Raw genomic sequence first — 21,746 nt, 5'->3', positions numbered from 1 at the left:
AAGAAAGTGAAGATAAATAACTCCACAGAAACTTGTGAAGTTACACAATGTATGAGTTCAACTGGCATTTGTCACAATAGATCGTTTTCATTGAGGCTTAAATGACTTGGAATTTTTGTTACGCAAAAACTGCATTCATACAAATGAAAAACAATGGATCTTTGTTAACAAGGGGATCGGAATGAGAAAGAACTGTATATGCCAAAAAACCTGAACCTTCAATCTAGACACCAGATGTTTTAGCATAGGGGTGGACCACATTGTAATTAAGATATTGTCTCATGGACAGCTCCCCTCCCATTTCCAACTGCATGGACCACCTCCCCTCACATTCATGATCACATAACATCCCTGCGGTAGCTACAGGAATTGTTTACATGGAAAAAGTAATATTAGGAAAGTATTTCAGGCATTTTGAGCTGTTTTAATGCAAACTAGCAGCTGGACACGAGAAGGAGGCAGCACTATATTGGCCAACCAGCTCTCTATAAATCACTAGCTAGTGGTCCATGGACTACATTTGGGAACCTCAGTTTAACATAATTTACTAAGGTCTGATCCAATGCCCACTGCAGTCAATGGAAAGACTTTTGGAAATAATTATTTGAGAGCAACGAAGAATAATTCAGGGGAGCAGCATGTGTGGAAAGAGTCTGATATGACTTGACACATATATTACAGTGTTAACAAGGATTTCCAGTGATGAGTGACTATCAATTTTTCAGGGCTGTTACAGGCTGAAATCTTTCAGTTACGATTTACATTAATATTTTGTACTCTAAAAATAATTTAACGGTGGGTCTCGAAGAGCATTACAAGCATTAATTAATTGGCTCTCACAGAGAGGGAGGAAAGCATCATTACCCACAATTTAAGGATAAGGGAAACTGGAGCACAGAGCAGCTATATGATTTACCCAAGGTTACACACCAAATCAGTGGCAGAGCTAGGACTAGAACTCAGGAGTCCTGACTCGAAGTTTCTCTCATCTTAACCATTGGATAGCACTATATTCTTTTTGAAACATGAAAAGCATCTGCAGGTTCACTATTTAATGCAATTGGTATTTGTGTACTTCTTAGGGTTATGGATTTGATCACAGAGAGTTAATCTTAATGTATTGGATACTACAGTGAAAATTATCAACACACTAGAAAATGTATTATTAGTTTACATTAAAACTGTGGGGGGTTTTCGTTTTACTTTGACAAAGCCTCCTTGTGGGGTGGTTACTTAAAATAACATGCTAAAACAAACATATGAATGGCCTACTTACAAAGCTTATTGGCATATTTAACTCCTGTGTGTGGATATGTGCAGAAAAATATTTCACCGACTGAGAAAGTACTATTCCTGAAGAAAACTCTATGGACTGAATACAGAGCATCCCCTTTAAGAAGTACTATAGTATATGCCATGCCCAATAAACTGTGTCACCGAGTACCAGTGTATATCAGCACTTTTGTTTGGTCTCTTAGAAATGAAAGATGATATCTAGAAAAAAATTATAGCCCCGACACTGGAGATGTGTAGATTTCCACTCTCCCTGGAATGAAACCAAGAACATTTCTCTATTTAAAAATCTTGCAGCAGGTTTCAATCCTTTGCAATTTGTAGAACAAGCTCATATTATCTTCACAATATCAAAGGACAGCTTTTTACCTGGAGAATGCACTGTGTTACTGATAGCATTCTAAGCAAGACTTTAAAGCATATTATCAAGTAAGGAAGTTAGGAAAGCAGGATGACTACTTATCAGTAACCAAATATGAACTGTCATTCTGACCTCCAAACACAGACTGATTTAATAAAGTTTAACCCTTCTTCAGGCAAATCTACTTTCATTAGTAACCTCTTTTCCATAAGAAGTTCAGAAATGGATTCAAAGGGTGCAGGTGACAAAAGCCCTCAGGTATGTATTAAAAAAGGTGACCTTAACAGAGGTCTAGGAGTGTGGGAAGAGGGGGAGAAGAGAATGAAAAATTATAATAGGGTATAGTAGCAACATGAGGGAAAAAAGAGGAGTAATCTGCTCAACATCTTAGATTGCCTATACACAAATGCAAGGAGAATTGGGAATAAACAGGAAAAAATGCAAGTATTAACTAAATTATGACTTAATTGACATTACTGAGAATTAGTGGGATAAATCTCATGACTGGAATATTGGTATAGAGGGTTATAGCTACTTCAAGAAGGATAAAAAAAAAAGGATATGTTGCATTATACATAAAGAACATATAAGCTCGTTCTGAGGTCCAGAAGAAAGTGAGAGGCAGACCAACTGAAAGTCTCTGGGTGAAGGAAAAAAAAAGGGTGGAGGGATGGAAACAGAGGTAATGTCATGGTAGGGGTCTGCTATAGACTACTAAATTAGGGAGAAGAGGTGGATGAGACACTTCTAGGAGAAATATCCAAAACATAAGACCTGGTAGTAATAGGGGACTTTATCCAGACATCTGTTGGAAAAGGCAGAACACTCAATATCTAATAAGTTCTGGGAATGTATTGGGGACATCTTATTTCAGAAGATATGGAAAGTAACCAGGGAGGCAGCCATTTTAGACGTGATTCTAACTAACAGAAGAATTGGTTGTGAATCTGTAGAATGAAGAAAATCTAAGGGAAAAAGGAGTTCAGGAGAGCTGGCAGTTTCTCAGAGAGAGAATATTAAAAGCACAACAGCAAACAGTCCCAATGTGACAGAAAGATAGAAAAAAGTAGTAAGAGGCCAATATGGCTCCCTCAGGAGCTCTTTATTGACCTGGAAATCAAAAAGAAATCCTACCAAAAAGTGGAGACATGGAGAAACTGCTAAGGAGGAGTACAAAAAAATAGTACAAGCATATAGGGTCAAAATCAGAAAGGTTAAGGCACAAAATGAGATACACCTAGCAACGGAAATAAAAGGCAATAAGAAGAGGTACTATAAATACATTAGGAGCAAAAGAAATTAAGGAAACTTTAGGTCCAGTGCTTAGCAGGGAAATAATGAATAACATCAGCAAGGCTGAGGTGTTTAACATCTATTTTATTTCAGTCTTCATTAAAAAGGTTAATTGTGACCAGATATTTAACATAAGTAATATTAACATCTAGAGCCTAAGAACACAAGCCAGAATAGGGAAAGAAAATATTAAAGAATATTTACATAAGTTATATGTTTAAGTCAACAGGACCTGATACAATTTATCCTCAGGTATTTAAGGAATTAGCTGAAGCAATCTCAGAACTGTTAGCAATGAACTTGAAGAACTCCTAGAGGATGGGGGTGGTCTCAGAGGACTGGAGAAAAAATGGTTACTAACCTTTCGTAACTGTTTTTTGAGATGTGTTGCACATATACATTCTACTCTTGGTGTATGCATACCTTACACACAGTTGCCAGAAATTTTCCCCTCAGTGGTACCCATTGGGGGGCTTGAGCGCCCTCTTCTACCACGTGTTGCTGGCATTGGAATAAAGGGCCCAGCTGACCCCAAGCCCCCTCAGTTCCTTCTTTCCAGAAACTCTTATGTAAAGGAGTGCAAGGGTGGCTCGTGGAATGGACATGTGAAACACATCTTGAAGAACAACAGTTAAGAAAGATTAGTCACTGTTTTTTCTTCTTTGAGTGATTGCAGATGTGCATTCCACTCTTGGGGACTCCCAAGCAGTAGTATAGGCAGAAGGATCTGAGTTCATGTACAAACAGACTGTAGAAGAGCTTGACCAAATTTGGCATCATCTCTAGAATATTGGGTAATGGGAAGAGAAAATGTGCACTGATGACCAGGTTGTTGCTTTACAAATGTCCTGGAGCTAGGAATGTTGTTGAGGATGCTTACAATCTTGTAGAGTGAGCAGTCAATTTGACTGGAGGCGAAATGCCTGCTGAATCATAACAAGCATGGATACAGTAAGTTATGCAAGACAAAATTCTTTGTGAGGAGGTTGGAAGACTTTTCATTCTGTCTGCTATAGCCAAGAACAGTTGGATGGACTGCTGAAATGGTTTGGTCCTTGTGACAAGCTGCACCCCAGGTACACCCTTATGGTGTGATCTGTGTATCATTTAGTGTAACTGTGTATTGTCTGATGCAAAGTATGTCATGTAAGGTGTTTTTGAAATGCTCATGACATATTGAACATTACTGATATGGTAGCATGTTTCCTGCAGTGTCATACATATGTACAGATATGAAACTCTGCTATATCATATCCCTAAATGTGTATCTCAAATGGCTTGACTAGATGCAGACTAGCAGAAAGCTGAAGGTACACGCTACACAGAAGCGTGTATACAGGAACAATGGACTGGCCTAGGCACCTTCGAGGACTTTGGCTCAAGAGGGAAAAATCATGCCCATTGCCAGACATGGATGATCACCGGACCCCAGGGGATGTCGAGGAAACTTGTTAAAAGAAAGAGGCATCTTTGTCTCAAGGCTCTCCCGTGGAAGCCATCTTATAAGCAGCATCAAGGACTGGAAGCTACCCACGGGGGAGGGGCCTGGCTGCAAAATGCACCGCAGCCAGCTGTGGGTAAGCTGACATTACAGAAGCTACTGAAATATCAATTCTAATTTAGCATGTGATTTATTACTTTAGTTAATTGTGGTCAAATTCCTTGATTAATAATAATCTGACTTATAATCATTTAAAATCTTGCAGTAGTCAATAAACGTATTTGTTTGTTTTATCTAAAACAGTGCATGTGGACTGAGTGTACGTAGAGACTCCGCTTAAAGTGACAGAGCTGGTGCATATCAATTTCTTTGATAAATTGACGGACAAATGTAAATGAGCTTGCAGGGTACATTGTGTAGCACTGAACCCTGCAAGATGGCAGCTCCTGGGGTTGCAATTGGGACTGAGGGTGTTTGTTGCATATCTATCCCATGAGTGGCTGGCCAGAAGTGCACCTGCATTAGGTCAGGGATCGATTACTCGCAGGAGGCTGTGCATGGGCTGACCCAGGAGTGGGTGGTTCACACAGCAAAGCGGGGTAAGTTGGGGCCCAGGAGTAAGGAATTGGAGTGACATTGCTACACAGCATTCCAGATTGCAGGGGGGGGAACATCACAGTCCTGTCTAAGTAGAACACTAGTGCTCATCTCATGTCCAGTGTGTATAGCCTTTGCTGGTCCTTATTTGTGTGTGGTTTTGGGTAGAAAACAGGTAAGTAAATTGATTGATTATTATGAAAATCAGAAATCACTTGAGAGAAAACTTGGATGAGGGTGTAAGTAAATCTTATCTTTAAAGAAGATTGTACATGGTGGTTCATATGTGAGGACATGCAGTTCAGTGATGCTTCTGCAGGAAGTTATAGCAATTAGGAAAACCACTTTCCAAGAAAGGTGTAATAAAGAGTATGTTGCTTCAGGCTCAAATGGCAGTCCCATAACTTTAGATAAGACCAAGTTCAGGTCCCAAGGGAAATAGGTTCCCTTAATTGAGAGTACAACCTTTCCAGGCCTTTAAGTTATATGATTGTCATGTCATTAGAAAAAAACAGAACAGCTTTCCACGAAACAGTGGAAAGCTGATCTTGCTGCCAGGTGAACCTTGATAGAGGAAATTGCTAAGCCTTGCTATTTCAGGTGCAGCACATAGTTGAGTATGGGTTGGATGGACAAATGCATTGGTGAGACTCCAGTTTGACAAGCCCAGTCAGAGAACCGCTTCCATTTTGACAGGTAGGCAGCTCCAGTGGAGGAATTTCTGCTACTTAGTAAGAACTGCCAAACTTGCTCTGAGCAAGCCTATTCTCTGGGATTTAGCCATGGAATTTCCAGGCCATTAAATGAAGGGACTGCAGGTTCGGGTGGAGCAGCCAATCCCGTGGATTTAGGAAATGAGATCTGGGTGGAATGGGAGATTGGATGGCACCAAGAGATTCAGTAGAGTGGAGAACTAGTATTGGCAGGGTCATGTTGGGGCTATGAATATAACCCAGACATGGTCCTGCTTGATTTTCAGTAGAACTCCATGTAAGAATGGTATTGGTGGAAATTGTAGCAAAGCTTTTCTGTCAAGGGTAGCAGGAAAGCATCCATGATTGAGCCCAGGCTGTGGCCTTGCAGATAGCCAGTGACATTTTCTATTGGACTTATTTGCAAATAGATCTATTTGAGGAGTTCCCCCTGCTGGAAAATGCATCTGGCTACATCCGGGCAAAGAGACCATTCGTGGTGACTGGAAAATGACCTGTTCAGGCTTTGCTATTTTGTTCCGCACCCTAGAAGCTAAAAGGCCTTGAGGTTGATTGCATGGGATATGCAAAATTTCCATAGGTGAACTGCTTCCTGAGAAAGGAGGTATGAGTGAGCTCCTCTGTGCCTGTTGAGGTAAAACATAGCTGTAGTGTTGTTTCTAAGAACAAACAGGTTGCTCTCTCTGATATGAGGTAGGAAAGCCTGTCAGGCATGATGAATCACCCTTAAATCAGCAATTGTCCAGGTATGGGTACACCTGCACTCCTGCTTTCCCGAGGGAAGCCACCACTACTGCCGTGCACTTTGTAAATACTCTTGGAGCCGCTGACAGGCCGAAGGATAGCACCTATGTAACCTATGGATGAATCGGAGGTACTTCCTGTGGCCCTGGAATATCACTATGTGAAAGTATGCATCCTTCAAATCAAGGGCAGCATATAAGTCCTCTGGATCTAGGAAAGGGAACTCTGCTCTGGACTTTGATGGTAGGAGTTCCTTAAATTTTGATATGGCTATCCAAGAATTAAAGTCATAGTGACGACTTAAGAGAGGCTGGTGGTTTGAGATCCTCAACTGGAGAGCCCTCCCCCCTTGTGGAATACACTTTCCTTCCTAACAGGTACAATTTCCTGGCCTCCTTAGCCCTTGGTGATGGACCTTGTTCCCCTTCCCTCTCTCGCTCACTGGCTGCAGCCACAACCAGGGATCCTAGAGAGGGTGCATGTATAGACACTCTGACCCCTTCAGGAGTACGAAGTACTTCCTCTCGACCCACTTTGCTGTGGGCTGGAGGAATGTGGGCATTTGCCACAGGGCCTTTATGGGTTTCAAAATGGCCTCACTGAGAGATAAGGCCATCCTTGCTGATCCAGGGAGTGTTAATATGTCCATCAAAGCCAGGGCTGAGTCCTCAGTCTCCTCCATCTTCAGACTGAGGTTTTGGGTCATCCTCTGTAAAAGCTCCTGGAGAGCTTTGTAGTCGTCCTGCACAAGTGCTAGGGACGTACCAGCTACTGTTTTGTCCAGAGAAGAGGACAAGGTGACCAAACTGTTCCAGGATCCTGCAACTCCTCCAGCACTGGCGGCTCACCCCAAGCAAGAGACAAACAGTGTTCCAGTGACTGTCACCGACGGAAAGAAGTAACTGAGGGGGCGGCGAGATGGCAGCTGCTTATAGTCCGCCAGGAGGACACCATTCCAGGGGGCACCAGAGCCAACCTGGCAAATACCACTAAGAAAAAGCTTCCGGTAATGGTGCACATGGTGCACACATACCTACATTGGAATGGACATGAACAAGCACTCAAATAAGAACTGTGACAGGATCTGTGGATGGGTGGAAACGTCTTGAGGAGGAGTAGCAAGAGCAGCCCTCAGCATGGGAAATGTAAGATCAACCTCCAATTCGGAATAAGACGACTCTCCTTTCGCTGACCAGAGAGATGCAGTTCCAGATGATGCTGGTGATCTGTGTTTAGGTGGAGAGGCCTGCAGAGAAGTAAGCATTGTGGGTTTTCCCTTTGACAGTACCGAAGAATGAGACATTTGGGGTACATGAGGCTGGCATGGTATCAACAGCTGTAGTGATCCTGTTGGTTTTCCTGTGCCCTCTGGCACCGATAGCGTTGACTCTTGTACTGCTGGCGAGACCAGCATTGACAGAGTCAGGATGTCCCTAGCAGCCACAAATTCCTATGGCATGGTCAGTACTAAGATCAGATTGGTACAATCCGGTGCCGCAGATGTAGAAGGTGCTCTTTCTGGCTATGAAGTCAATGGTATCTTCCAATGTGTTGGAATGGTGCCATCTTGTGGTACCAAAGCAGATGCATGCTTAGACTTACACCATACTCTACTCTTAAACCTGTGCGTAGCTGACTCTGGTGCTGAGCATCTCCCCCTTTCAGAACTCTGCTTATGCCTCTTCTTGGGAGCATTGGTGCACTGGGGATGGTGATGGTGAATGGTGACAGGACTCAGGCATGTTAGGAAGCGCACTCCTTATTGAGGCTGACACACACAGTGCTGAGTCTGATTAACCTGGCTCAGATGGAGGTCTCAAAGCTCCCTCCATGAGCAGAAACTTCAGCCTGGCTTCACAATCTTTCCTCATGTAAGGCTTAAAGTCCCTGCAAATTTGACAGTGCTCTCTGATATGGGCTTCCCTGAGGCACTTCAAGCAATTTGAGTGCAGGTAGCATATAGGCATAGCCTTATTGCAGGAAATGCAGGACTTGAAGCTCGGTGACCAACCATCCTTTGGCACTGGGAATCAAATGAAACCTTCAGATGAAGTAAAAACCTAACTAACTGAACAGTAACAAACTTACTATCACTTAACTATTCACAACAAAATACAAGAGAATACAGTCCTCGGAGAGTACTTGCAAAAGCAAAGAGAGCAGTTTCAGTGACCATCATGGGCAGAAAGAAAGAACTGAAGGGGCAGAGGGTTGGGTAGGCCCTTTATACTGACGCCAGCAGCAGCAGAGGGCACTCGTGATACCCTGATGAGTACTGGTGAAGGAAACATTTCATAGAATCACAGAATACTAGAGTTGGAAGGGACCTCAGGAGGTCATCTAGTCCAACCCCCTGCTCAAAGCAGGACCAACCTCAGCTAAATCATCCCAGCCAGGGCTTTGTCAAGCCGCAGCTTAAAAACTTCTAAGGATGGAGATTCCACTACCTCCCTAGGTAACCCATTCCAGTGCTTCACCACCCTCCTAGTGAAAAACTTTTTCCTAATATCCAACCTAGACCTCCCCCACTGCAACTTGAGACCATTGCTCCTTGCTCTGTCATCTATTACCATTGAGAGCAGCCTAGCTCCATCCTCCCTGGAACCCCCTTTCAGGTAGTTAAAGGCTGCTATCAAATCCCCCCTCATTCTTCTCTTTTGCAGACTAAACAAACCTAGTTCCCTCAGCCTCTCCACATAAGTCTTGTGCTCCAGCCCCCTAATCATTTTTGTTGCCCTCCGCTGGACTCTTTCCAACTTCTCCACATCCTTTTTGTAGTGGGGGGACCAAAACTGGAAACAATACTCCAAATGCGGACTCATCAATGCCAAATAGAGGGGAATAATCACTTCCCTCGATCTGCTGGCAATGCTCTTACTAATGCAGCCCAATATGCTATTAGCCTTTTTGACAACCAGGGCACACTGCTGACTCATATCGAGCTTCTTATCCACTGTAACCCCCAAGTCCTTTTCTGCAGAACTGCTGCCTAGCTCGTTGGTCCCCAGTCTGTAGCTGTGACTGGGATTCTTCCGTCCTATGTGCAGGATTCTGCACTTGTCCTTGGCAACTGGGCACGGGGACATGCACACCAAGAATAGAATTCACATATGCAATCACTCAAAGAAGGGCAAACACAAGACCTACCTTTAAAAAGGGTCACAAAGAGGACCCAGGGAATTATAGACCAGTCAGCCTAACTTCAATATCTGGGAAGATACTGTATCAAATTATTAAACAGTCTATAAGCACCAGAAGATAAGAAATAGCCTACATGGATTTGTCAAAAAAATCATACCAAACCAATCTAATTTTCTTCTTTGATAGGGTTATTGGCCTAGTGGATGAGAGGAAGCTGTAGACGTGATACATCTTGATTTTAGTAAGGCTTTTGACACAATCCCAATTGATGTTCTCATAAACAATTTAGGGAAATGTGGTCTAGATGAAATTACTATATGGTGGCTACATAACTGGTTCACTGTCAAAGTGGGAGGACATATCTAGTGGGGTCCTGCAGGGGGTCTGTCTTTGGTCTGGTAATTTTCAATATTTTCATTAATGATTTGGATAATGGAGTGGAAAGTATGATTAAAAAACTGCGGCTGACACCATGCTGGGAGGGAGAGCAAGCACTTTGGAGGACAGGATTAGAATTCAAAAGGAACTTGACAAATTGAAGAAGTGGTCTGAAATCAACAAGATGAAATTCAATGAAGACAAGTGCAAAGGAGTACACTTAGGAAGAAAAAATTCAAATGCACAACTACAAAATCGGGAATAACTGCCTAGGCAGTAGTACTGCTGAAAAGGATCTGGGGTTTATAGTGGATCACAAATTGAATATGAGCCAACCATGCAATGCAGTTGCAAAAGAGACTAATATCATTCTGGGGTGTATTAAGAGGAGTGTTGTACATAAGACACCTAGGTCAGTGATTCCCAACCTGTGGCTTGGGGGCCAAAAGTGTGTGTGGGGGGCCTGTGGGGGCTTTCAAAGTGGCCCACGGCTCCCCCCCTGCTGGCTGCAGAAGGGAGCCACTGCCTAAGGACCCAGGTGGAGTGCATTTCCACAGGGCTAAAAGGTTGGTGCAGGGTCCTTGCTGCAGCCAAAAGGATGGGAAATCAGCGCTCCCCTCCCTCTGGCTGTAGCAGGGAACATGGCAAAGAACTCCGCCTAGGTCCCTAGGTGCTGGGGTCCCTGCTGGAGCCAGAGGGAGGAGAGAACTGATCTTCTGTCCCCCTGGCTGCAGAAATCCTAGGGACCCAAGTGAAGCGCATGGGGTTAGAGGACACGTGCGGTTTCCCTGCTGCAGCCAGAGAGATGGGAGATCAGCGAGGAGGGAGGCAGTCTCTTCTCTGAACTCCTTCCATCTGGCTGCAGTGGGGTGAGGGGCCTGCTAGTGGAGACTGGTGACCCTTCAGGGTTGTAAAAATGATATCTGTGGCCCTCGAGCCAAAAAGGTTGGGAACCACTGACCTAGGTAATTGTCCTCTGCTCGGCACTAGTGAGGCTTTAGTTGGAGTACTGTGTCCAGTTTGGGGTGCCATATTTTAAGAAAAATGTGGAAAAAATGGAGATAGTCCAGAGAACAGCAACAAAAATAATAAAGGTTTAGAAAATCTAACCTATGAGGAAAAGTTTAAAAAAAACCCTGGGCATGTTTAGTCTTGAGAAAAGACGACTGAGGGGAGACTTGATAACCATCTTCAAATATGGTAAGGGCTGTAATACAGAGGACAGCGATCAGCTATTTTCCACATCTGCTGAAGGTAGCATAAGAAGCAATGAGCTTAACTTGCAGCAAAGAAGATTTAGGGTAGGTATTATTAAAAACTTTCTAACTGTAAGGATAGGTAAACACTGGAATAGGCTTCTAAGAAAGGCTGTAGAATTCCTGTCATTGATGGATCTGAAGAACAGGTAAGACTAGGTATACTTGGTCCTGCCTCAGTGTGTGGATTGGACTAGATGACCTCTTGAGGTCCCTTCCAGCCGTACATTTCTATGATTGTATATAATATCTTTTAGTGCCAGTCTTTAACCATTTTTTATTACATGCACGGTAAAGCACTATTTTTCTCAGATTATGCTGGGCCGCATCTTTGGCCTTCAAGGTCTCAACACAAGTATATTTTCTTTTCCCTTTAAAAATATTAGCTGATTATCTCACATTATTTTAAAATGCAAAAATGGGTCTATATTTTAAGAACAGAAAACTAGCAACATACTAGTCCAGAATATGAAGGATAAATTTGTATATAATTTTATAATGATGTGTATCAATGTTTATGGGAAATAGAGTTGGAGGACAAACTTTGAATAGAAAAAATACATTTTGCAGAGTTTGTCTATGTAAACTGGATACTATAGATCAGAACTGTTCTAAAGGATCCTCATAAATCTGTTAACACTATCAATCCTAACTTTTTTTTAAATTCAGGAATGGGGTAAGAGATGGGAAATAAGTGACAGCTGGGACAGATGGTCATCTGGAAGGTGGAGGCAAAAGGATGTCCCTGAGCAACAAAAGGAAGAGAAGCAGCAAAACGTGTGGGGGTGTAAATTATGAAATGAACTAAAGGACACGGGAAGAGGCACAGAAGAGAACCAGAAGAGTATTTGGACAAGAGCAGTAGCCATATGAGATGAGTAGTCTTGAGTAAGGAATGTAAATAAGTAGCTGGAAAGGATGGGAAGGGCCTGGAGGAAGAGATAGGTGGGAGCCCAAACTGCAGGGAAATGTAACTGGGAATGCTTTGGGCAGTGCTAGCTGCAGCAGCTGCCTGCCAACAGGTCTGGGGCTAGGGGAGAGAGGAAGGAAGCAGGGAATCTTGGACAAGTGTCCTACCACTGGCTAGAGGAAGTGGCATGCTGGCTAACTGATGAAAGGAAAGGAAGGGGTGAGGCAGGCAGGGTGGAGGAGCTTTGAGTTCCCCTCCCTGGTCATTTTTGTAACATCAAAAGACTCCCTGGTTCCAGATACACTACACACCCTTTGATGTGAGAGCAGTTCTGGCATGACACTACAGTAGCACACCAAAAAGGGAAGGGGTTGTTAATTCTCAGATTAAAAAATTCCTAAACACGCAATGACACATAGAACAACAGCCAAAAAACAGGCATGAGAATCAATTGCCTAGTGCTATATGACACTCAAAGATTTGAAAATATTGTAGGCCCCCGCTAATGTGCAGGGGTGGGAGACAGTCACAAGAGCCTTCTCTGATGCATTGGCAGGGAATTGTGGTCCTTGTCTCCCTTCCAGTGCTGCTGCTGGAAGGGGAGATTGAGCAGAGAACTGATTCCACTCTGGTCCTCCTGCTGGAGAAGAAGAGTAGAGCAGCTTTTCAGTTGCTGAGTCTGTTAAAGGCACCATGGACAAATTTGCTTTATTGATGCTTCAAGCCTTAACTTTCATGCACACACAATATGATTTAATACAAAACACAAAAACCACCTAATACTGAAGAAGGAAGTTCATATATTAAAACATTATGTAATATTCAGGACCAATCAATGATACTGACATAAATCTATAGTTACTCTAGATTTACACTACTGTAAAGGACAGCAGAAACAGTTCCTAGGACTCTGACCCAAGCTAACAAGAGCCAAGAATTCAGAATAACTTTTTCCTTAACACGCATGTTTTCTATTGATGAGCATGAGAACAGCAGGCCATAACAGACATGAAAGGAGATGTAACACATTGGCCCAATGGGGTAAATTAATGACAGATTTAATCTAAAATGGAATTTTCTAGTCTTTCATTTAAGTCAGACTGATAGTGTTAGGGTAACACAGAGCCAAATCCTATAGCTTTTCAATGATAGTTTTGCCTAAGCAAGGACAAAATTGTTTGACCTACACTATTTCGTATGTAACTGTACATTTTAGCATGAAGATATTATATAATGAACAAAATATAACTGCTGAAGCTAGCAAATCTATTAACTGACAAATTTACTAATTGATTTTAATCACATTTGCAAGTTTTTTTAAAAATTAGGGATAGTGAATAATCAAGAGATTTGCCTCAAATGGCACCCAACACAGAAGTAAAGACCTCTGGTAGGCATGCAGGGAGAGCATGTGTTTATCTGATTATTTTTTTTAGGAGGAGGAGTAAGTGCCATGGCAAACACAAGTGTGACACATGATAGTTCTGCACAGCAGAGAATAAGGTATTTTTTCATTTACCTTGTGGATTGTAAGAATATATTAAACTGTTATTATCAATTTACCTGGAATAAACTGGCACATTATTCAATTTGTTATTGAACATAAGAACGGCCATACTGGGTCTGACCAATGGTCCACCTAGCCCAGTATTCTGTCTTCTGACATTGGCCAATGCCAGATGCTTCACAGGGAATGAATAGAACAGGTAATCATCAAGTGACTCATCCGTCGGCCATTTCCAGCCTCGGACAAACAGCAATCTCTGCCTATCCTGGCTAATAGCCATTGATGGCCCTATCCTCCAGGAACTTATCTAGTTTTTTTTTTTAAACTGTTATAGTCCTGGCCTTCACAATATCCTCTGACAAGGAGTTCCACAGGTTGTCTGTGTATTGTGTGAAGAAATATTTATTTTTGTTCATCTTAAACCTGCTGCCTATTAATTGTTTATTTAAGACCAATTCTCCAATTTATCAAGATCCTTTTGAATTCTAATCCTGTTCTCCATTATCCAAGTCATTAATGAAAATATTGAATAGTACAAGACAGTATAGTCTCCTTTGGGCCTTGCAACTTCATTATATAATAGTATATGAATTAATATTTTTATAGACCACATCTGCATATTTACATTATATTTTAATTTTTGTGAAATTAAAAATTAAAAACAAAATTAAAGCTCACTTTGGAAAAATTACACACAAAAATTATGATTAATTAAAAAAAATAAAAGTTTTTTTCATATTTTGGTCCTTACTACCTTGTCAATGTTTCTCAAGTTTAGGTTTCAAGGTCATGGTTCAAATTCTCCACACAAATGCAGTCCTGCATCTACTTTTAAGTCAGGGGGTCCATACATTGTTCAGGTGTAACACAGCAAAATTCTGCCCAAAGTGTATAGCTCAATCACAAAGCAACTAAATGCTTAATTGCAATTTGCTTGCTGACTTCATCCATCCAAGTGTTGAATTGCTGGTAAAGAGATACTAATGTATACTTTAAATTAAAGTTAAGCAAATTAAACAAATTCAATATATGGCAAGGTTTATTTAATTAGTACTTATAGAGCTCTGACCTTTAAAATATGCTAGGCTTTTCGAACACATTTCCATTAAACGACCTCATGCCAATGCACTGCTAATTGATAATTTCACCTATTATTTGGTTCATCTTTGTCAATTGGCAAACAAAAATGACTTGAAATATGGGTTAGTGGTTGGAAAATAGCATTCATGCATCCTGGACATTTTCCCTTTTGAGACCATATGAAAATCTGTTTAAGAACTAAAATTGGTTTGGAAAGGAACAAGAGAAACTTACTGTTTCTAAGGCCATGACACGCTCCTGCAAATAAAGCAGAATACATCATTAGAAAGTAAAGAGAGCAAATAAAAAACAAGCTGAACATGATGAAAGGGCTTCATTTTGTCTTTGCTGGTACTAATATACAACATTTTGTACAAAACTTTATTACATAGGAACACAAGAATTGCCATATTTTATCAGGCCGGTGGCCCGTTTAGTTCAGTATCCCATCTTTGGCAGTTGCTTCAAAGGAAGGTACAAGAAACCCTGCAAAAATAGTTATGAAAGAACTTGCACACAAGAAAGGTTTCTTCTTAACCCCCATTAGAGGCTGGTTTGTGTGCTGAAGCAGGAGATATGATATCACTTACAATTTTTTGAAGCATTTACTATAATGACTTTGAATATTTTTTTATCCATATAAATATCTAATCCTTTTTTGAATCCTGAAAAGTTCTTGGCCTCCGTGGAAATGAGTTCAATTGTCTAACTGTGTATTACTTGAAGAAGTATTTCCTTTTTGCCATCTTTTAATTTCATTGAATGTCTTCTTGTTCTTGCATCATATGAAACTGTAAACAGAAGTTCCCTCTACATTATCTGTACTATTCATTATTTTATATATATATTAATTGTGTCCTTTCTTAGTCCTCTCTTCACTAAACTATTGCAATCACTCCATACTTTTCACGTGAGAGTTTCTCCATGTGCCCAATCATTTTCATAGCCTCTGAGCACCCCACTCCATTTCTGTTACATCCTTCTTGGAATGGGATTATCAGAACACAACATTCCAAGTGAAGGTGTACCACTAATTTCAAACAATAACATTGTTATATTTTCAGTACTCTTTATTTGTTATGACATTTTGTTTGCTTTTTTGACCATTGCTGCATGCTGAGCAGAAGTCTTGTCTTCCCTGAGCTGTCTTTATTACTATGATTTGGTTGTTTTTCAGTTTATATCATATTATCATCTATGTTAGATATTGCTTTATAAAGCTAAAAGGCAAATTACATTAATGCTACCTGCTCTCGATATACTGACCAGTATAATGTTGTTAGAAATAAAAATAAAAACCTAAAAAACCAGACAAAAGGAAAACCCAAATATAGACATAAAAATAGATTGTAACAAAGCAGCTGAAAGGTGTACAAACTAAGAGGCCTACAGTTAAAATCAACCAGAAAATCTGTAGGCATTCCTATATGAACTGTTTGAAAGTAGTCTGCTGTCTCTTCCCCTTCCCTCCATGTACTGTTGGGACTTACTTCATAAACTTTCTTAACCTCATGTTACTATTAGCCAGAAGGTTGTGGGGGGAGAAAACAAGGTCAGAGCTACACTAGAAAGGGTTTGCTGGTATAGCTATACCAGTAATTCTATACTGGCAAATATCTTAGTGGAGACACAGTTTATACTGGCAAAAGAATGTTTTTTGTTATATAGATTATACCAGTTATCTGAAGGATATAAACTATAGTAGCAAAAGGACTTTTTTGCTGGTATAAAAATGTCATAAATAATTACACCACTGTTCAACATTATTATACTGGCAAAAGTTTCTAGTAGAGACCTGGGCCAAGAAGCTCCTTCTCCCTCCTCAACAGCTGGGGGGAGTGGAGTGGAACACACCCAGATGTGCATAGTCTATGGCCAGCCCCTCCCACGCAACTCACACCGACGGTTTAAAAAAGATTACTGAAGCTGCTGGCAGCCGTTGAAACTTGTGGAGTATGAGATTACAACTTTACAGGTTGAAGCTGTTCACAGAATATCTACTACCCCAGAGAGAGTGTGGAACCTGCCAAACCAGCAAAGGAGGAACTGGAAGCAGAGATGGCATTTAGCCACCTCTAATTTTCTTGATGCCTGATCCTCACAGGTCTTCTTCCAGAATTTCAGGTTACAGAATAAAAGTTTTTTAAATTGTTTTCACCACCAATCCTCTTGCTGTGCTGCCAAAATTCGGTGAAATAGGAAATCAGTGTTTCTTGGCTTTAATAATGCTGTCTTATGTTTTATTTCATAGTTATTATAGTTATAATGACGGAGAAAAAATATTGTTAGGTGTCATTAAACTAATAGTTAATATCTAATCACAGCCATCACTTGATGTGGACAATCTGGCCAAATATCACTGTTTGCCTAATTTTCCAATTTTGTTCAAGATACTTGAAAAAGTGATTCTGTGGGTTGTCTCACCGCATCTAGTCACCCCAAATCTCTTTTGCTTTTGTCAGTCTGGGGATTGATTTGGATACGGAAAGCCTAATGTGCTGGCTATATATTCTCATAGCATCTAGAAGCCAGAGCCATGAACCAGAACCTCATTGAGCTAGGCACTGTACAAACACAGAACAGAAAGCCAATCTCTAGTCCATAGAATTTACAATCTAAGTATATGACAAGAGACAACAGATGGATACAGACAGCTGCAGGAGTACAAGAAAACAATCAAATAGTATTGGTCAGCATGATAGGCAGTGGTCCCAGTACACCAGCAGTCTAATCACTGTCAATTTTTTTGTAGGCATCATAAACTCATAGACATTAAGATTGGAAGGGACCATCATGTTCATCTAGTCTGATCTCCGGCACATTGCAAGCCAAACAACCTCACACACCCACTCTTGCAATAGACCCCTAACCTCTGGCTGAGTTACTGAAAGGAGAGCTTCAAGGAGGGTTTTGAAGGAGGATAATGAGTTCGTTTTGTGGATGTTTACAAGTATGAAAGGTCACATGGGAAGAAGCATGAAGGTACTTGTTCGCAAATTTAACAAGTGAACAATACTGGCTGGAATCATTGGCCGAATGAAGGCAGGAATCGACTTTTTAATACTGAAAGATGATAGGTAGGGTGGAGATGGGTTGTGACTGGCCTTGAAAGTGAAGACAAGTAATCTATGATTGATGTGACAGAGAAGAGGGAGACGGCAAAGGGATGCAAAGAGTGGGGTAATGGGGTCAAAGCAACATGTTAGGAAAATGATCTTTACAGCAGCATCGTGAATGGATATCAGAGGGGCAAGACTGCATTTATAAAGACCAGAGAAAAGGTTGTTGCAGTAATTGAGATGTGAGACAATGAGAGCATGGACAAGAACTTTAGCTGTGTGGCTGGATGGGAAAGGCTGTATCTTAGAGATGTTATGCAGAAAGAATCTGCAAGACTTAGACATAGTTTGGATGTGAGGACCTAGCGAGAAAATAGGCTATATTCAGTCAATGTTACTTGTAGGTTTGGGGAGTTTTTTGTGATTATTTATGGGCCCAACCATATGCCCATTAATATCAATAGGAGGGTTTGTTGGGTTTTTTTTTGTCATCGACTGAAGTGGGATCAAGAACTGGAAATGTATGTGTATATTGCCCTATTCTGACTGGCTTTCGCTTTGGAAGAATATACGTGTATTTTTAGAGGTAACAGGTAGTAGATACTCCTTAGCTCAGTGTTCTTGAACTTTTTATGTTGGTGACTCCTTTCACACAGCAAGCCTCTGAGTGCAACACCCCCCTGTAAATTAAAAATACATGATTTTATATTTAATGCCATTTTAAATGCTAAATTTATAACCCTATTGTTTAAAATGAATTTACCTTTTCTCACTGCTTTTCAATTGACAAAAACATGTTTTTCAGATTATTGTTATAAGCAGAAAATGTATTTTAAAATAGTTACTGTTTAATACTGGGGGGGGGGTGGCTGTGAAGGAACTTTATCATTATCACTTTTCACAGCAGACTTAGCGCCCCATTGCCACCCTTACTTCGGTGCTGCTGCCAGCGGCAGTGCTGCCTTCAGAGCTGGGTGGCTTGCAACCCACAAATAACCTCGCAACCCCTAGTTTGAGAATCCTTACCTTATCTCAATTGGTAGAGACCTGTTTTTGGAGCCAAAGTACTGGGATTCTCCTCCTGGCTCTGCACGTGTGTTTTATTATGGACTGGAGCTCATTTCCATAGTTAAGGTTGCAAACAGAGTCTTACGAAACTTTAACTATTCAAATGTTTAGGATTAAATCTCATTGAAAATAGAAAGTCCTCTGAAATTTTTAAAGAAATTGAATACTTTTGAAAATAAAAGATTTTAAAATGGTTCCTTTGGAAATATTGGCAAAGTGTCTAGACTTTCATTGTATCCCTTAATCTGCCCAACTAAATTGCATTAAATCACTCTATTTGGACCATCTTTACCTGGGTTTATGTAAAATGTATTTTCCCAGGGCAAGAATGGTAAAATATTTAAGAAGTTTATGTTATTTGAAAGCTAGACATCATTCTGTCAAATGAAGCTGCTGGTAAAAAAACAAAAAAACAAAAACCCTCCACCCGAAAAAATATTTTCATCATTGGCCTTTGAACCAGACAGTGATGCCTTTCAAAACGAGAAAAAAAATCTCAACATTTGTTAAAAATTATTCTTCCTTATGCATTTCCAACTAAAGTGCCCCCCTGGCCTTCAGATAATGTGCATGGGTCCATCTTTCAGATGAATAACTGAGAAACCGGCAGTTTAACTGACTTGACAAAGGTTATATAGGACATATGGGCACAGCTAAGAACAGAAACTTGATCACTGAGGTAGTAGACCCATTTCTTAGCAATTAGACCACACTGTTTCTGATACATTAAGAAAAAACCCTAGCTCTTATATAGTGCTTTTCATTAGTAGATCTCAAAGCTTTTTATGAACAAAGTCAGTGTCATTATCCTCTCTCACAGATGGGGAAGCTGAGGCCCAGGGAGGGGAAGTGACTTGCACAAAGACACCTAAGCTACCAGTGGCAGAGCTAGGAATAGAACCCAGGCCTCCTGAGTCTAAGTCCAGTGCTTTCTTCATTAGGCACACTACCTCATAAGTTCACTCAAATCTTTATACTTTGGGTGACTGTAAAATGGGACTAATACTTACCTTTGTAAAGTGCTGTGAGAGCTATAGAGAAAAAGTGCTAGGTAAGCACAAAGATTTATCACTATCATATTATTACCATATTTTTCAGATGAATGAGAAACAGTTGTTGGTAGGGTAACTCCAACCTAGTGTCATGGGCACTAACTATGAAACCAAAAGACACAGTGTCTGTGTCTGACAGTTTAGTGTCTGACACCATTTGCTGCGTTTTTCTTTTAGCACTTCTTACCACATTCAGAGTAAGACAGTTGGCCTGTTGCACATGGATGCATGGCAAAATTAGCTATTTTAGGAATGTGAATCTCTTCAGTGTGCATTGTATGAGGCAGATTTGCACAAGAGCCATTCTAATCTTGATCAATAAAAGACAGTTATAAGTACTTTACCTGAAAACCCTGTCTAGTGATAAGTCAACTGAAATTTTCCCATTTCAGAGTATCCTTAAGAAAATAATGTTTAGATAATGAAATCAAAATAACAAAAACTAAAACATAAAAGAAAATGAGTCCATCAGGCCATGTTTGTTGTACTGTGATGGAATACATATTTCTTTATTACTAAATAATATGTGCTCATTATGTGGACTGTGTAATATTTATGATTACCATAACTATTTATTTGCTGTTTCAAGTATTTGGATTTTTAAATGATGTGATAGGTTCACACTTAGAAACCTTAATGGGTTTTGACAAAGACATTTGAGTTTTTTGGAATTATAATAGTATAAGGTGCCTGGAGGGTTTTTCTGTCTGTATTATTGGGTGTCTCATGTACTTCTGGTTATCTGGGAAAAATCCATACAGCTTCACTTTATCGTTCAATACAGATCAAACCAGAACACTTTATAAAACAAGACACCCTAAATATTAGTACTCTCAGAACACCATAAACATCTACTTTGGAAATGAAAAACATTTGTGACCCACCTTTGACATTTAACTTTCTAAATTTGTTGTGAAATGTTCTCCTGATATTATCTACTATTAGTACATTGGTAACATAAGCAATGGGATATTTGTTTCCTGATGATTTCCTTTCTGGGACTGACCTATCCTCCAGTCCAAGACAAACGAGCTGTGCTTCTCAGCCAGCTAATACTGGAGCAGTTCAGACTCATCCATGAAGGCTCTGGGACTTGGCTATGCCCTCTTCTGCCCTTGTGCAACATCTGTGTTTCCAAAGTTGTAAGGAAATACTTAATTCTTATTAATAGATAAAGCATAATTTATACTTAAAGTACTAACTGTGCTATCATTATACAGGGAGCCTGAAGAAACTGTTTGTTTGCATACACAGAGAGAGAACTTGTATCAGGTGGAGAAGTCACTGGGAAGAGGTCAGTCCCAGAAAGGAAGTAATCAACTAACAAATTTTTTATTTTGGTTCTGTTTTTGTCTTCCAATTTCAAACAATTGGAAGGTAGGAAGCAGCATGGAAAAATTAGTTTTTGAGGAAAAATAAGTAAGGCAGAAGGAAAATGTTCCTCCATTCCTAAAATTAGTAAAACTAATCTATTTTGCGACTACTGCTTAGAGTACTTTTCTTCTGAAGGATGCTTTTTTCAGAGGAATGAAGCTCAAGACACAGTGCTTTGTAAAAGTGTTGATAGACGAACAGGTGGCAGGGTGGTCAGGGATGCCCTCTCTGCTCAGGAGGTTGTCATGCGACACACTGGGTGGACTCCGATCCTTTCTGGAATCTGTTTATGCTCTATGTTTATGCTTTATGCTGAATATGCTCTAGTGATGTGGCACTCGATCCTAATTATGTGGTATTTGGATGGTTTCAGGCCCAGGAAGTTAGAGCTGAAAGAAACAAGGTTTTGGGCTAAAGGAAGGAAGAATTTCTCCTCCTCTGAGGTACAAAAGGAAGAGTTAACTTTGGCTATGAATGAT

At 40.5% G+C, this 21,746-nt stretch overlaps 1 protein-coding gene across 3 annotated transcripts in view; it reads right to left on the bottom strand.

The window, feature by feature from the left end:
• CEP128 (centrosomal protein 128) overlaps positions 1-21,746 on the bottom strand; it is a 400,917-nt gene that overhangs the window by 83,950 nt on the left and 295,221 nt on the right. For all 3 annotated transcript variants that reach the window (XR_010917028.1, XR_010917026.1, XM_067532353.1), the window contains exon 20: positions 14,949-14,972. Coding sequence is in view for 1 of the 3 variants with exons in the window: in XM_067532353.1 (XP_067388454.1) it covers positions 14,949-14,972 (24 nt within the window). In the remaining 2 variants the exon portion in view is untranslated. The remainder of the gene's footprint in view (positions 1-14,948; positions 14,973-21,746) is intronic.

Source organism: Emydura macquarii, unplaced genomic scaffold (assembly GCF_026122565.2).
Source record: "Emydura macquarii macquarii isolate MOO-44397 ecotype Brisbane River unplaced genomic scaffold, CSIRO-AGI_Emac_v2 contig_374, whole genome shotgun sequence".
In the NCBI taxonomy this organism is placed as follows: Eukaryota; Metazoa; Chordata; order Testudines; family Chelidae; genus Emydura; species Emydura macquarii.
This window is presented reverse-complemented; position numbering and strand designations above follow the sequence as displayed.